The 15,850-nt window shown below is 41.0% G+C and overlaps 1 protein-coding gene across 1 annotated transcript; it reads left to right on the top strand.

Moving 5' to 3' along the window:
* Positions 1-613: 613 nt before the first annotated feature.
* On the top strand, positions 614-3,842 carry LOC139716317 (trans-L-3-hydroxyproline dehydratase-like). The gene is made up of 3 exons (XM_071627876.1): positions 614-1,236; positions 2,589-2,881; positions 3,471-3,842. The coding sequence occupies exons 1-3, from the start codon at positions 759-761 to the stop codon at positions 3,732-3,734; spliced, it is 1,035 nt and encodes a 344-aa protein (XP_071483977.1). The 5' UTR covers positions 614-758; the 3' UTR covers positions 3,735-3,842.
* Positions 3,843-15,850: the final 12,008 nt, after the last annotated feature.

Below are 15,850 nucleotides of genomic sequence, written 5' to 3'. Positions count from 1 at the left end.
AAAAAGTGGCGCCGGCCGGCCGTACCAAAATCTATTAGGCCTCGTTGCTGCTTTCTTCTTGATCTCCTTCTTCTCCTTTTTCTTCAGGGACCTCTGAACGGAGTTCGAGCAGACCCCCCCCCCCCCCCCCCCCCCGCCGTCGAAATATGTAATAGGTCTACATTAATTTGATATTAAACACGAAAGGCTGTTATGTTATTTTTTACATTTGTTTACTTTTTTATTAGGATAATGTGTATCCATGCGACGAATATTCAGGGCCTTCATACAATACAGTAATAGTGTGAGAACTTTTATTCACTGATCTCTAGGCCTGTAGTCATACGAGAGAAGTAGGTTGCCTTTACTTACTGTACCTAAAAAGGGGTATCGCGATCCCACTGTTTTGATACAGCCGAAAGTTGGCTCTGATGCGCGATCCGCTCAACCCGCTGTGGATCCCAGTGCCGTATGGATCCGCTAGTGTATCGCCCTCTTACGGCTAGAAGCGAACACGGTTATCGCCACGTAAAAAAGTAGTGTGGAATCCGGAAAGAATAATGAAAGTGTTGCGTTGGATCGACACGTACTGTGACGTAACATGACAGGTACACTAGTACCATTGTACCATTTCTGAAAGGATTGACTGTCTGCTAGCGCTTCTGCTAGCGGAAATTGCCTTCTAAGATATCATCCTTCTAGATTAGATTGGACCTTGATCGTACCTCTTGAGGTTGCAGTCAAGTACAAGAGCGCTCGAAGCAACTGGATTCCGTGAAATGGAGAGTATAATGGACAAAAGCCCGTATAAAATTGAGACGATCGACATGCACACTGGAGGTGAAGCTGTGCGCATTGTGCACTCTGGTTACCCCAGGATCTCCGGGGACACGATCTTAGCGAAACGGCGATATGTGCGAGAGCATCTGGATCACTACAGATTGATGCTAATGCACGAACCGCGAGGACATTATGAGATGTACGGGGCGATAATCGTGGAACCAGACCTTCCCGAGGCTGATGTAGCAGTTTTATTTATGCATAACGAAGGTTACAGCACAATGTGTGGGCATGCAACCATCAGTCTAGGCCGGTATGCTATCGACTCTGGGCTCGTTAAACCCATGGCTCCCGAAACGCAGGTGAATTTGCAGTGTCCATGCGGATTGGTCAAAACTTTCGTGGAGTATGACGACCAATCCAAAACGTCGGGCAAAACAAGATTCCTGAGCGTCCCAGCCTTTGCTTTCAAGATTGGTAAGGAATTTTCACTAATATTATATTTTGTGTTTAATTGTCATTATGATAAACATCAACATTTGAGCAATTGGCAATGGTGAATTGTGAATATGTTATATATATATATATATATATATATATATATATGTATATTCAATACAAGGGGCAGATCCAGGAATTCTGTAAAGGGGAAAAACCTTTACAAAATCAAAGGAGGGCACACGCACCCCTCCCCCAATTTTTTTCTTTTAATTCTTTTGTTTTAAAAAATAAAGAGGGGTGCACCCCCACTTTGATCTGCCACTGATATATAATATATATATATATATATATACATTATATATATATATATATATATAGAGAGAGAGAGAGAGAGAGAGAGAGAGAGAGAGAGAGAGATTTATAGAGAGATAGATAGACATAGCTGGTATATTTAACTATAGCCATAGAGGAAAGATGCCTACCTCTAACTGATGCAAATCGTGTCATATGGCCTTGATATGGTCATGCGCTCAATAATGCATGTTAAGTTACACTCACATTTAGAGGAAAGAACCCTATAAGCCAGTTCGCAGTTCCACTTTCAGCATGAGCAGAAAAAGGTCATTCGTACCAATAGGCGCATTGGTTTTTAAATTAACTGAGATAAGCATTTGTGATGGAATGATTATTCATGCAATCCTTGTAAATGGTGCTTGCCAGCACATCCACCTGACAGACAAATCAGTATTTGGCAATATCAATAGAAATAGATTGTTAATACATTCAGTTCAAAGTAATGAAATGAATGCTTTTTCAAGTGTTATTTGACAGATCATTCTGGCCATCTGGTCTACAAAAGTTAATTCTTTGTTTGAACAGGATTGATGAATCCCATAAGTAAATTGTTAATGTTACGCTCTGAAAACCAGTACAGTGCCCTAACCAACTGAGAAAAAAAGAGAAAGGTCATTCGTACCAATGTGCCCACGAGCTAACTCCGAACTGGCTTGTTCCAGTGTAGGCACCCTACTATTAATGCAAATTATGAGTAGACGAGTTCTGCCAGTGTGTACCTTTATTGAATGTGTCTCTAATGCAAATGGACCTAGGCAATGTTAGTATGTGTGTGTGTTCAAGGAGTTCACTTCTTGGTGTGTGTTAGTATGTGTATATTATGTTTAACTTGTGCAGTGTATGTAAATTGCCATTAAATTTTTATCGTTGACGTTTCAAAGAGAATTCACCTGCACATTGTATGGATTTTGGAAAAGTTATGTATTTTTTGTTTAGTCATTCATTTCCCTTTTATATAAGCCTTATTTATTCCATCCCCTGAGGCACTTTTGTAACATAGTTTTGCTTTTTCTTTCCTCTCTCTTTTCCTGCAGATGTTGAAGTTGATGTTCCTGGCTATGGAAAGATCATTGTTGACATCAGCTATGGAGGTGCCTTCTATGCCTTTGTCTGTGCAGACCGACTGGGTTTGGACATCCGGAAGTCATCGATGCACGACATCGTCGCAGCAGCCACAGCTGTTACGGAGGCGACAAAATCAGCCGTGACCTTGGAGCATCCTGATGATCCAGACTTGGCGTTTTTGTACGGGACCATCATTACCGACGGGAAGGATGCTTGGAGCGAAAAACCCACTGCAAATCTATGTGTGTTTGCAGATGCACAGGTGAACTATTCATAGTGGACTCTTCTTCTATCCCATGGTCACAGAATGCTGAGGTGCCTAGTACCACAGAAAACCTGTCATCCAGCTTTCTTCGCTCTTTTCTCTCACTTTTCTTGCCTTACACATCCTCACAGCAACGCGCCAGTCCACTTTTGGATGTTATCTTCCCATATTTTATTCTTTGTCTGCCTCTCATCCTCCCTTCTTGCACTGTGCCTTGCAGTTGTGTCTTGGCAAGCCCTGAAGATCATATGACAGCTTTTGCTCTTGTAATTGGGTCTTTCAACAGTAAAAAGGGTACATTTCTGGGATGCTAAGTATCCTCTGTACATTTTCAATGTGCATTTTCTTGGCCAGATTATACCCAAAAGAATACTCATCCGGGTTTGGGAGGAAATGCTTATAATATAAATGGTATTGCACTTTTTACGCCCTTTTTTCAAGGCAGAAGACTTCCACTGCGTACTCATGCTATCTTTTGTTGTTAATGAGAATGATGTGTAACACGTGTATATTTGCTGAATGAAATAATGATGGTAGCTGATTTTGCGTTCAAATAATTTTTTTTTCTTCACCATCAAATTGACAGACTGACAGAAGTCCTACCGGGTCAGGGGTCACCGCCCGAATAGCACTACAGATCCACAAAGGACTAATCGACATTAATCAAGTTCGGAAGTTCCAGAACAGCAGCACCAACTCCGAGTTCACCGGGAAGGCAGTGGAAAGGGTGAAGGTGGGGAAGTTTGATGCCGTGGTGGTGGAGGTTGCAGGAAAAGGCCACTACGTCGGCAAGAGCACTTTTTTCAGCGAGGCAGGAGATGATCTTGGAAATGGGTTCCTGGTGCGGTAGCATAACCCTTTACCGGTATGTTCCAGGGAGCATCCGGGAAGTGGGCTTGAAAGTGAACCACTAAAACCTGAAGCCAACTGGCCCATCACTGTTCGAAGAGAAACTCCTTGCACAGTCTCAGATTTATGCCAATTTACCACCTCTGCTGAGGGAGGAGGTTATGTTTTCATTACGGTTGGTTTGTTTGTCCGTGTGCAAAATAACTCAAAAAGTTGTTAACGTGTTTGGATGAAACTTGCAGGACAGGTCGAGAATGACACAAGAAACAGATGATTAAATTTCAGAAGTGATCCGGAAAGCAGATGATTAAATTTTGGAAGTGATCCGGAAATTTTTATGGATTTTGAGAAGGATTTTCAATATTTTGGCAGGTGGGGTCAGTGAACTTTGGAGTTCAAGCTGCGCATTTTTGAGGTTGTCATACACGCACTAAAGTGTATGCTCGTTTCGGCCAGGGTGAGGTGTGCCGCTCAGCTGGAAGTTGATGACGTAGCAAAATGCTTCTACTTCGTATATTGGGAAATCAAGAGATTTTCTGCATTTTCAGAAAATATAAAAGGAATTCCACAAAAACTCATTTGTCATGAAAATTACGCATTCCATCAACTTGATATGGTACTGACATATGATAAGGGTAGGAATTATGCCCAACGTATACTGCTTTCTGTAAGTGGTTAGTCAAGTGCTCTTTCATTAGATGCTAGAAAAGTGAATTTTATGGATTTGTATCATATGTGACATCATAACCTCTAGTAGTCTCCTCATCCAGCGGTTCCAACACCAAAACTTTAAAAATTCCTAACTTTTGCATCGATTGTCCGTTTTCCTCAAACCTTCACTGATATGTTCCAATAATGTTGCTGCTTTCACTCAATCCACATTGTTCTTTGGGTTTTGGTTTCCTTTAATGGTCATTGACTCTCCAAGTGACCTTATCAGGAAAGGAAAACAGAAAATGCACCCAGAATGGGTTCATTCACTGATCACGCTGCCCATTACCCACAGTTTGATGAAATAATTAATGATTTGATTATTACTGTGGTACTCTTCAGATTATCACTAGAATGGACAAAGGCCCCACTCACGTTATCAAAGAACACCATTGAAAACATGTTTTAGAAACATTTAACATAAAAACAAAATACCATACAATGTATAATTATATTTGTACTTGTTTTCTTGTTATTGCATTTTCTTTATGTGTGTGTGTGTGTGTGTGTGTGTGTGTTTGTTTGTGTACTAAGGCAGAGTTGGATACCTTTTCTTGCATACATATTTCTCAATCATGTTTGTCTAATCAAGTTTTGCTAAAATCTGGTTGTCTGTTTTGAATGTGAACGGTTTCATATCCAAAACTCGATTGCAGGGGTAGAAGTTAGTTATGAATTTTTGAAATTTTAGTGCCACCATAGTTGGTTGAGAAAACTGCTACATTTCGTGATGTGACATGCGCGTAACAATATAAAGAAAATATAAAGAAAATTCAGTATATGTTACTCTTCTCACAGAATAAAAAAAGAACTTGTGCCTTGCATCTTTTAGAAAGCATGGGAATAATATTACCACAAACATATATGTCAGTAACAAGTCCAGGGAATGTGTTCCTCCAAAAAAGTGAATTTTTCAGGAATTCTCTTTTTATTTCCCTTATTGTTCTACTCATGTGACATCGTAAACAGTAGTGGTCTTCTCATCCAGCAGTGACTTTGCAAAACTTCAAAAATTCATAACTTTTGAACGGACTGTCTTGATTTACCTCAAACCTTCAGTGATATGTTCTGATATTACTGCATTCACTTAATCCACATGCATACTATGGTGAACTTATCCTTCATTGCCTCAGAGAAATTTGAGAGGATGCAAGAACTACATTTAAACATTGCAATTTCATAAAGTTCTTGCAAATTGCAAGCAAGTCATTGGGAAACTTAACACATGTATTATTTTGCCAAGAATTACTGCAACAGTACAGGTATGTCTACATGGATTATTGTGGAATAAAAATATGAAGTTCAGAGTTAATTTTCTTCAAAGCATTTTCTTAGTAATTTGTGTGCATGTATGTGTGTATGTGTGTGTGTGTGTGATCAATGAAACTCATATTTTCCTCCTCATTGAAGTTGACCTGAACATGTGACGTCACCATCATGCAAAAGCTCACTAACAAGGTGTGGAAAGTGACTGTGATATGCTACATTTCATTGGATAACAGAAATATGAGGAATTTCTTTTGAGGTCAATGTAAGACCAGTAGATGGCTAACAGACATTTAAATTTGCTAAGCTTTCTAAAATCACATTTCAGTATTGCCATACCTCCCATTTATTGGAAATCACATTCAACACAACATGTATCTATCTTTCACAGCTTTTTCCCAACTTCAAACTTGTCTGAACAAATATGGTTGCTACCACACAACACCAACCTCATCCTTTCTAGTTTCTTGTTAGCATTTTCAATAGACATTACGCATGAAACATCAGAAATGAACACACACACAAAAATATATGCACTTAGTTCAAAGAACATGTATTTATTTGTCATATACTTCCATGACACTCTGATGTCCATAGTATTGTAATTATATACACATCAATTTTTGCACATATCCATTAATACACTGTACAGTTGTAGTAACTTTTCAAAATATATAATTATGTGATTATTGTGTACAATATACCTGTATGAATCACTAGGTATATCCCAGTAATTGTTATTTATTGATCAATATACACCAACACTTGCAATACAGCGTCTGGCTGCACAAGCATACTATGCAGTGCAATTACACAATGTACAGTATCAATTTGTGTGGATACCTATATGACTTTCTATCTTTTTTAATTCATAGATGTATACCATTCAACAACAACAAATAAACAAAACAAAACAGTATTTCTTCCATCATCTCATGGATGCCATAGTGTGAAATTTTTAACCAACACTTTTAGAACGTTGAATTACGGGGGAAACATGAGCAGTCAATTTGAATTGCTCTTCATTTGGTGCCCACCAGGGTACATTAAAAAAACATGAATTTAGCATCCACAGACATGCATCCAAGCGCCTCCACTCGAGAATTTTCATTTGTGCGCATACTTACATCACACCTCCCTGCTTACATAGAGATCAGTGAAAAAGCTGTGGACAATTTGTTAAATGTACTCTGGAATACATGTACAGTCAGACCATTAAGTTATGTTACTCCCGCACGCACTGCGCATGGGGCTGCTTCGTGCGGTTGCGTGCGGTTTCGTACGGGTGCGTGCGGTTTCGTACGGGTGCGTGCGTCTTCGTGCCATTTCGTACGATCTCGTGCGGGTGCGTGCGCCTCTGTATGCCCCAGTGCGACCCCGTGCGACCTCGTGCGCCTCCGTGCGGCTGCGTGCCAGTCAGTGCGAGGGACTATGGATCCGCACGCAGGCGTACAGATTCGCATGCAGGCGTTCGGATACGCACGCGGGCGCACAACCACGCACGGGCGTGTACGGGGGCGCACGGAGCCATACACAACCACGCGAAATCGCACGAACCTGCACGCAACCGCACGAAGCGGCCCCGTGCGCAATGCGTGCGGGAGTAACAAAACTTAATGGTCTGACTGTATATTTGAGTTGGGTCAGTCTTCCCACTCAACAGGTGGTATCATCACTCTATCATGTCTTTAAAAGAGACATTGAAACAAATTGTACATATACACTGTACTTCAAATTGAATGCTGTTCACTTCATATGCACTCGTCTGTAATCACACATGAATAGAGATGGACTGGAACTTGAAGACAACATGTTAAGACATAAAGACATGAAATAAATGTTCACACACAATGGGGGAAAGGCTGCAAGCACCAGTAACAAATAAGGCAATTTTGTATATATGCAATGGTAAATTATCATCTCACTGTGAGTCTCAATGGCCCAAATTCATGAAGGTGGTTTACACTTAGACCATTGTACAAATCTAGACCATGGTCTAAAATAAGCATGAAATAGGCATACCTTTGACATGCGTGTTTCAATGCGCGTTCGCTACTGGACATCTGATGTGTTTGCAATTTGTCAATTATATTTACGCATATAGAAATTCACATACACCATAGTTTAAACCATGATTTCAATTGTACCACCTTCATGAATTCCGACCTTTAAGGTTCGGTCATAATATGACATTAGTATATGACTCTGTGAAATCACATTCATAACTCAGTACCTCACCAAGGTTTAAAGTTTACTCTTGTTTATTGTTTTAATTGCATGAAGTACAGTTCTCAAAACTTGGAATAAATGTTCAGTGGTAGCCAGGTTATCTTTCATTGAACAATTACTAAATCAATAATATAAAAGTTATAGAAAAATGACAATTTGAAATATACATACACCCTATCAAGTCACATCCAAGCATTCTTCAGCAGAGTAGGCATGATAAAACAAAATAATGTATAATGACATAATATGCACATGACAATGCTCTCGATGATGCTGTGATACGACAGAAAGGTGTATCTTGACATATACACGCCTAGTGTTCGGCACCCTCAAATGTTGCGGAGAGCTCTGATGTGACAAAAACTTACATCTCTATATGCACCACATGCCCTACTTGAATTTTATGGGTTGCAACTGATTGACAGACTGCCCTACATTGATGTTAATTAAAAACTGATTATACAGTGCTTTAATACATGTGTAGTAGCCCTGATAAAAATAATGAGCAAACATACTCAGGCTGGACTCAAACTAACAACCTCCTGATTGCTAGACAGGTATCCTATCCACTAAATGACCATGTGTCACCCAGAAGACAGTTCTGATCCTCTATAGCAGCAGGCACTGCATGTTTATTCAAATTAATGATTCTTATGACATTATTTTGGAGTCATGGAGATGATATTTCTTCATTCAATTTGGTTACTTGATGAACGGAAATTAATCTGAGGAGACAAGTCAACAACTGATCCATACACTGTGGTGACACTGAACCCTTTCAACATCTAACGACTAACAAGAGCGAAATGGTCATCATCCCAACATTATTGTGTGGAAGTCATTGCAGAACAAAACACTGGTAATGGCAATGGGGGATTCGTGCGTCATCCTGGTTAGGATGGATGGAAAGGAAGACAGTGTAGTTTGTGAAAGTCACACTACTCAGTGATGCTGTGACCTCAAGTGTTGGAACATGAACTATCTGTGAAAATTATTAAAGTAAAACCTGAATGTTTGAGGGTTAAAGGATCCAGAAATTACATGTACTCCAGAAGGAACCTTTGAGAACTTTCTTTCTGTAGCCAATCCATACTTCAAGCAAAGAAAAGAACAGTTTATCAATGTACAGTTAAAAAAAATACTGAGCAACTTTCTACAATAGTCATGGTGTCACAGAATTTGCAACAAACATGGGGATTTTGCATATGCCAGAAAAGAGACTACAGCTGTACTTCATCAATGACACGGTCTCGCAGAAATTTGAAATGAAAAGAAGAATTTTAAAAAGGCATCTCGCTCACAGAAGATTTCATCCTTATTTTAATACATGTATGAAATCTGTTAAAGCTCTACAGACAAGAATTGAACTTGATAAACTTGTTTAAGCTGAACTTGGCCATAGCAGGGGTTATCAGGTGACAGGATATTCTTCTGTTCTGGCAATTACATGTAGTAAAAATGATAGGAAATATCATAGACCTTCTGCTCATAGTTTGTGTTTGTATTTCTGACCAACTGATTGAAAGGGCTCCCAAGATTTTTTATGGTGTGTGTGTGTGGGGGGGGGGGGTACTTTCAAAGGAGGGAACAAGTATTTGCATACCCTAAATAATGAGTTGGAGGAAGGGGGAAAATTGAAGTCATCACGCAAATTTAGTCATCAAAAGAACTTGGCCCTTTTTGGAAATCCTGGATCCGCCAGTGCTGACGTTGTTGTTCGTTGCATGCAAGCCTAGGCCTATTGTGAATTTATCTCGTCCCCATTCATGGGACCTTGAAGCCAGCCAAAGTCATGGAGTGGATCACGACACAGCGCGGAGGGCAGAAATTTGCACTAAATGGTTACATATACGTAAAAAAACGTGACCTTGCAGGTGGTAGGGAGGGATGCGAATGCGAATTACGCCAAAAGAACGAGTGTAATGCCAAGATTCTTAAGTTGGTACACAATAACATTCCCATTTATTAACTTCAAATAGTAGTCCTATATCTGGTTATAAGAGCCAACAATGAAATCTTCCCAGAGCAATTTGTAAAGAACGCAAGAGAGTTGGCTGACAAGACTGTCACTTTGGAAAAAAAACAACAACTCTGAAGTCCACAGTAAAATATTTGGTCTGAGATGTTGTTGTACGGATGCACCTACACATTCTTCAATGCAAATGACCATTAGGTTCACAGGTTACCATGTCTGTGGTCTATGTTCTCACCAAGGGGAGGTTATTGAAAGAACCATAAAATACCCCATTGATGTCTGCCAATACAATGATCGCACCAATGAGGAGATGTTGGAAGATACGGTTCAGTGAGTTCAAGAGAATAGAGCTCTTATACCCCTTTCCCGCTGAAGAAAATCTTCCCGGGGGGCACCTGGGGGCACCCGGGGAACCCCGCAGTGTGAAAGGTCACTCGGTTGAAACCTAGGGGAAGCCTAGGTGAAACACCGATGAAATTGTGGGCAATTTTTACCCGAGAAGCGTCCTGGGTAAACACTGATAGTTCACGGGAAATCACCCGGTGGTTCACCGAGAGCACCCAGCGTGAAAGGTTGTCTCGGTGAAACACCGGGGAAAATATGCAGATTATGTCAAAGGTCATGTTTTGTTTCTGGTCTTGCACACTCGACCTCCCAAATCCACACGTACAGGGTACTAGTAATTCGTGTTTGTAAACATACACACGACACTACATAGTATGTCATTTCGTGTGCAATGTGGCGTTCACAGCGCGACGGCATTGTTTTGCATCGTGCTGTGCATTGTATTGTTTAATTAGCACGCCGTGTATACAAAGCTGATATAGGTTTACAGTGTACATTGTACTTGATCGATTTGATGCTTCCTCCTTCTCCGTCTTCCTCTAGTGTCTAGCTCTTAACTCTTCCAGTAAAGTCTTATACAGTCTGCTTCTTGCTTGATTTTTTCGTATTTTGTGCTTTTCTCGTCAAGTGCTGGGTTTACAGTGTGCAGGAGAAATCCGTTGACGTTTCGTGCTGTTGAAATATGAGGGAATTTTGCAAATGGCTGGAGTGTGGACCAAAGACGAAGAGAGACTGTTACTTCAATTACGTAGCGAGGCAGCAGTGAACGAAGAACTGAGCGGGACGTCGGCTGACGCTGCTGCGTACGAGTCCCTCCTCCGAAAACTTGCTGAACATGGGATCGAAAAAACCAAATCGCAGATGCACAACAAACTCAAGTACATAAGATCACCCACGTTGCGAGCAGAAAACCCGTCTAGGGGAAAGTTTCACTGAGAGCAGTGTGAAACGACGGCACTGAAACTTTCACCGAGAGGTTCCCCGGTGAATTCACCGGGGAACCTCTCGGTGGTTCATCGAGACGGGCAGCGGGAAAGGGGTATTAGAGGAGTGAAAGGACCAAGCCCATTGATTAATCTTCCAGAATTTCCTGCTTCTGGGGGATTTATGAAACGTCTCTGTTGAGGAGAAAGATATCAAGATGGAAAACTCCAAGGAACAGGGGGAGGTCCCCCACCTGGGGAAAATGGGGAGTACCCCATTGGAACGATGCACTAATCTCCCCTGTCCTGCTCCAACAGTGTAAACCTCAGGAGTGCATGAGAGGGTGACTGCACTCAGTAAGAGGTGAGTAGCCTCCTTGGGAACTTCTGGAGGGTTAATACATGTACCTCTAAAAATTGGGCCTGCACCCAGCACTGGATTGTTTTCTGCATTGGCAACTCATACATCATCGACGGAGATGCCATACGCCAAAGCCGCCAAAATTCCACACATGCTCTTAGTCTTTGACAGCCATTTTCATTTAGAAAGGCTGGAGGAGACGGCACACAGACAAGGGTGGAAGCTACCCTTCATGGAGATGGATCACTCCCCCTGGGTACCTACCTGCCTGACAGGTGGTGTTAACAATTATTGTTACCCCTCCTGCTTCCATGGAGTAAAGATCCCTGTATTTGTAGTTGGATTGCATCAGTGGGGGTTCACTTCACCCTAAACATCTGAGAACTGCCAGGGAGCGGGAAGTAGATGCATCAGCCTGGTTGCTGTGCAATCAACGCATCTGTGTGATTGGACTACACTGCTGACCCCAGGAAATGGGAGGAGCAACCATCCCTCCTACAGGCTTGCCTCAAAGAGGAAATCCGCCCCAAAAATAAACAAGAGACCCAGGGGTCTTGCGCTCAGCTGAGTATCGCAAGTTCACCTTCCATGCATTCTAGATAGCAGACTCTTACCTGAGAACATTGGAAACTTGTGGCAGGAGGTAGCTTTGAAAGCTGGGGGCATGGTGTCCATTTGCATATTCCATCACACTGGTAAAAATATCTGCCTAGTGCTCTGTCCTTTATAGAATGAATGTTGGACTATGCAGTTTGAAAAAGAAGACTTAAAGCCCTATACTTTTGATTCTAGAGAAATTATCATTGAAAATTCCTTTAAATTAGGAGGTTTGGACCCCTGGGGCTCCTATGGAAAGCATGGTGCTCATTCAAACATGTTGAGATCCTATCCTTTTAGGAATGCTACCTGCCAAGTTTGGTGAAAATCCAATATGTTGTTTTTTTGCAAAAAGATGAAAATTTAGGTCTGTATTTGGATCCCCACCCCCCCCCCCCCCCCCGACTGTGTGTGTGTGTGTGTGTGGGGGGGGGGGCCTTGATCTGCAATGGACAAACTTTGAACTACAGTCAACTTTGCTTTATAAAATCACTTCTGCTTCTAGAGAAGAATTGTAAATATTCCTACAAAAGGCCAGTACAAGGACATTTACCGTGCTAATACAGACAAAGGTGATAAGTTTCTGACTGCATACGTACTCGATGAACTTGAAAATACCTACATGCCAGGACACGTCCGCTTCCAACTTTCAGGGCAGGCTACCCTGTATCATCATACGCCTGTGAAAAAGGACTCCTGCACACAGAATATGGACATGACACATTTCAGCCAATGCAAATTTGTAGAGAGTTTCAAATGGGTTGTGCGGTGCCATTCCCAAATTTCCGGGCTGTCGCATGGCCCTATCCTCATGCAGTCAAAAAAAAAACCCTGGAGGAACTGGACGAAGACATAGAGAGAGGCATCGAGGCACATGGCCTGGACCCAGCTTTCGACCACCTCATCCACACTACGATCAAAGACGCAGCTGACGGTATGGGAGACCATGTCAGTCATCGGAGAAGCATCAGAGAGATTCCTCCCTGACAAAGCTTTCAGGGCAGCTTTCACAGTTGTGCGATGCGAGGTGCAAGCCAATGATGAACTACTTACAGTGTATGAACAGGGAGGTGGACCTCCTTGGTTACAGTTAGGACATCATTCCAGCAGAATAGTGCTTGGTAGTTGGTTAAACATGGACTGATCGCTTGACATTGATGGAGTTGTGGTGATCAGGGGTATGGAGTTGGCCAAATTCATGAGTAACACCAAGTTTTTCAGGATGAAAGCCCTTGTGAAGAAAGCCCGACTCCATTCTCTGCCTGAGATATACCGAGGACACTGATCCAGGCCGGCCATGTGGGTGGACTGAAAGGTTTCTTCCAGACGAACTTCACCCCGAGGGAGCTCTGCGGCCGAATGATGAGGTTAGTAGGCATATAAAGCCCTTTTCAGGGCTGATACAATTACAAATTAAGCCTGAACTGCATCTGGAGACACCAGAGCATTTCAAGCAGCTTATGGAAAATTGGGCGAATTACGATCGAAACTTAAGTCATCAGTTCCCGCTGTTGCCCTGACAGCTACTGCAACCAGAGATGTGCGTAGCCGTATCATCAAAAACCTTGGTCTTCGCAATTATGTGTGGGAAAATCAGTCGTCGGACAAGCAAATATAAAACATGTTGTAATCAATTCTGCTACAAGAGATTTAGATACAGTGTTCAAGTGGCTGGCAGATGACTTGAAGATCCATGGTGCAAGTTGTGAAAGGATGATAATGTACTGTCAGTCAAGAAAAATGTGCAGTGATGTGTACGCTACGTCTATGGCACTGCTTCCAGTAGGTTGCCACAGGTATTTTAACATGTACCACCGGAACATGGATACTGATATCCAAAAGGAAATTGTGGGCAGCATGTCAGCACCAGATGGTGAAATCAGAGTTCTGATGGCAACCATTGCGTATGGCCTGGGCGTTGATGTAAGCAACGCACACAATACAGTTTGGTGTGGACGCCCAAGTGATCTAGACGATTATATCCAGCTGAGTGGGAGGATCGGACGAGATGGCAAACAAAGTACTGCTGTGACATTGTGTTACCCTGGGGACAGTGCTGGCAGAGAAACAACTTCTCCCATGCAAGATTTTCAAGGTGGAAAAGAATGTAGGCGTGCTCCAATAAAGGCAGCATTTGGTGACACCCAACCAAACAGCACTTCACACAACTGCTGTGATGTGTGTCCAGCATTGTCTCAATGTGGGAACTGTGACGAGCCAAGTGCTGTAGATCAAAAATTGTGCAGTGCATTAACAATAGCTCTGACAATGACAATGAACTATTACAAAATATCCCAACCTCGAGTCAGGTCTACAGATTGGAAACACGTCTGGAAGAGTACAGGCGCAGCTTGTTGAGAGATGAAACAGAACATAGCACTGTGATGCAGACATTGTTAGTGGTTTGTCACTGTGTAATTGGTAAAATATTGAAAGAAGTGAATGTTGAAATAGACTTTAATACCTTTAGAAATTGTTTTTTAGGCATGAATATTTTAGTTCATAGTTGTGTTTTTGTGATGAAATTAATTACATTTAGATACATACAGGTACAATTATGCCAAGTGGGGATGGGCTGTGTGTTTTGGGGGTTTGGGTGGGTGTTTGAAAATTGAAGTGTTATGCACATAGCTTAGTGAGCACATGTAACTGTAGTCTGGGAGACACAGCCACCAGATGGAGCTTCTGCTTGCGCATGCGCTCTCGAGCCAAGGCAGTTTCGCCTTGGCTCGGTACTCTTGTTCTGTGCCACTCACAGTTCAGAGGTACCTTTGACGTAAGTTTCGCATGTTCATATATGCATACGTACAAGTGTAGAGTATGTTTTCAAGGTGTATTACCAAGAATTTGTTTACACAAACTTTCTTTACATACACAGTCATTCATGAGAAGTACAGTATGAACTTTGGCCCATATGGATAAAAATAAAACTTAGTAACTATCATTTCAATTAAATTGGATGTGTTCCTTTTCTAAACTTTACAAAAGAGCACTGAAACAAAACAAAAAATGGCCTTTTTAATTCAACATCTAACTCTGATTTCATTAAATGATGCTTACAATTCTAACATTTATTCTGATTAAAACATTTAATCCAGCTTATTGGGCAAAAAAATATAATGAAAAAAAAATTGATGGTTAAGAAAACGCGTCTTGCCGGCAGTGCACAAAGTAAATCAGTCTTGTTTTATCCAGCTTTTTTAGTTTTTTTAGGCTTTTTTTAGAAAATAATAAAATACTTTAAAAACAACATTAAAAATTTAGCAAATTCAAAGTTACTATAACATTATCTAATGGACTTTGATGTGACATATTTTTGTAAATGTCAGAGCATCTTGTATGTTAAATTTGCCTAAAACTTTCTTTGCAATTATTGTTCACAATGATTGGCAAATATTGTAATTTTAAAGTTAGTTTTGTTCAATTATTGTAGGACTTTTTTGAAGCATTTATATTAAAATAAATTGAATTCAGCCTATTTGAATCACAATATTCATATCTTAAATGATTTCTTCCTAAAAACACAACTAATATCAAATTTTTAGCATACACAAAATCATGTTTTTAAGCAATTATTGGCCTGACATGCATGTATATGTACAAATGGTGGTCCCAAATCAAAACATATGCATTTAGCTTCTTTAGTTTGTGTAATCATTTTTATCATTTTACCAACTGAAATTCTTCAAAGCCCATTCAATTTTTGAAAT

This window comes from Diadema antillarum, unplaced genomic scaffold, assembly GCF_040938485.1.
Source record: "Diadema antillarum isolate AM-2024a unplaced genomic scaffold, OU_Dant_1.0 scf00000064, whole genome shotgun sequence".
NCBI lineage: Eukaryota > Metazoa > Echinodermata > Echinoidea > Diadematoida > Diadematidae > Diadema > Diadema antillarum.
The sequence above is the reverse complement of the archived record's forward strand: the minus strand, read 5'-3'. Positions and strand labels throughout refer to the sequence as shown.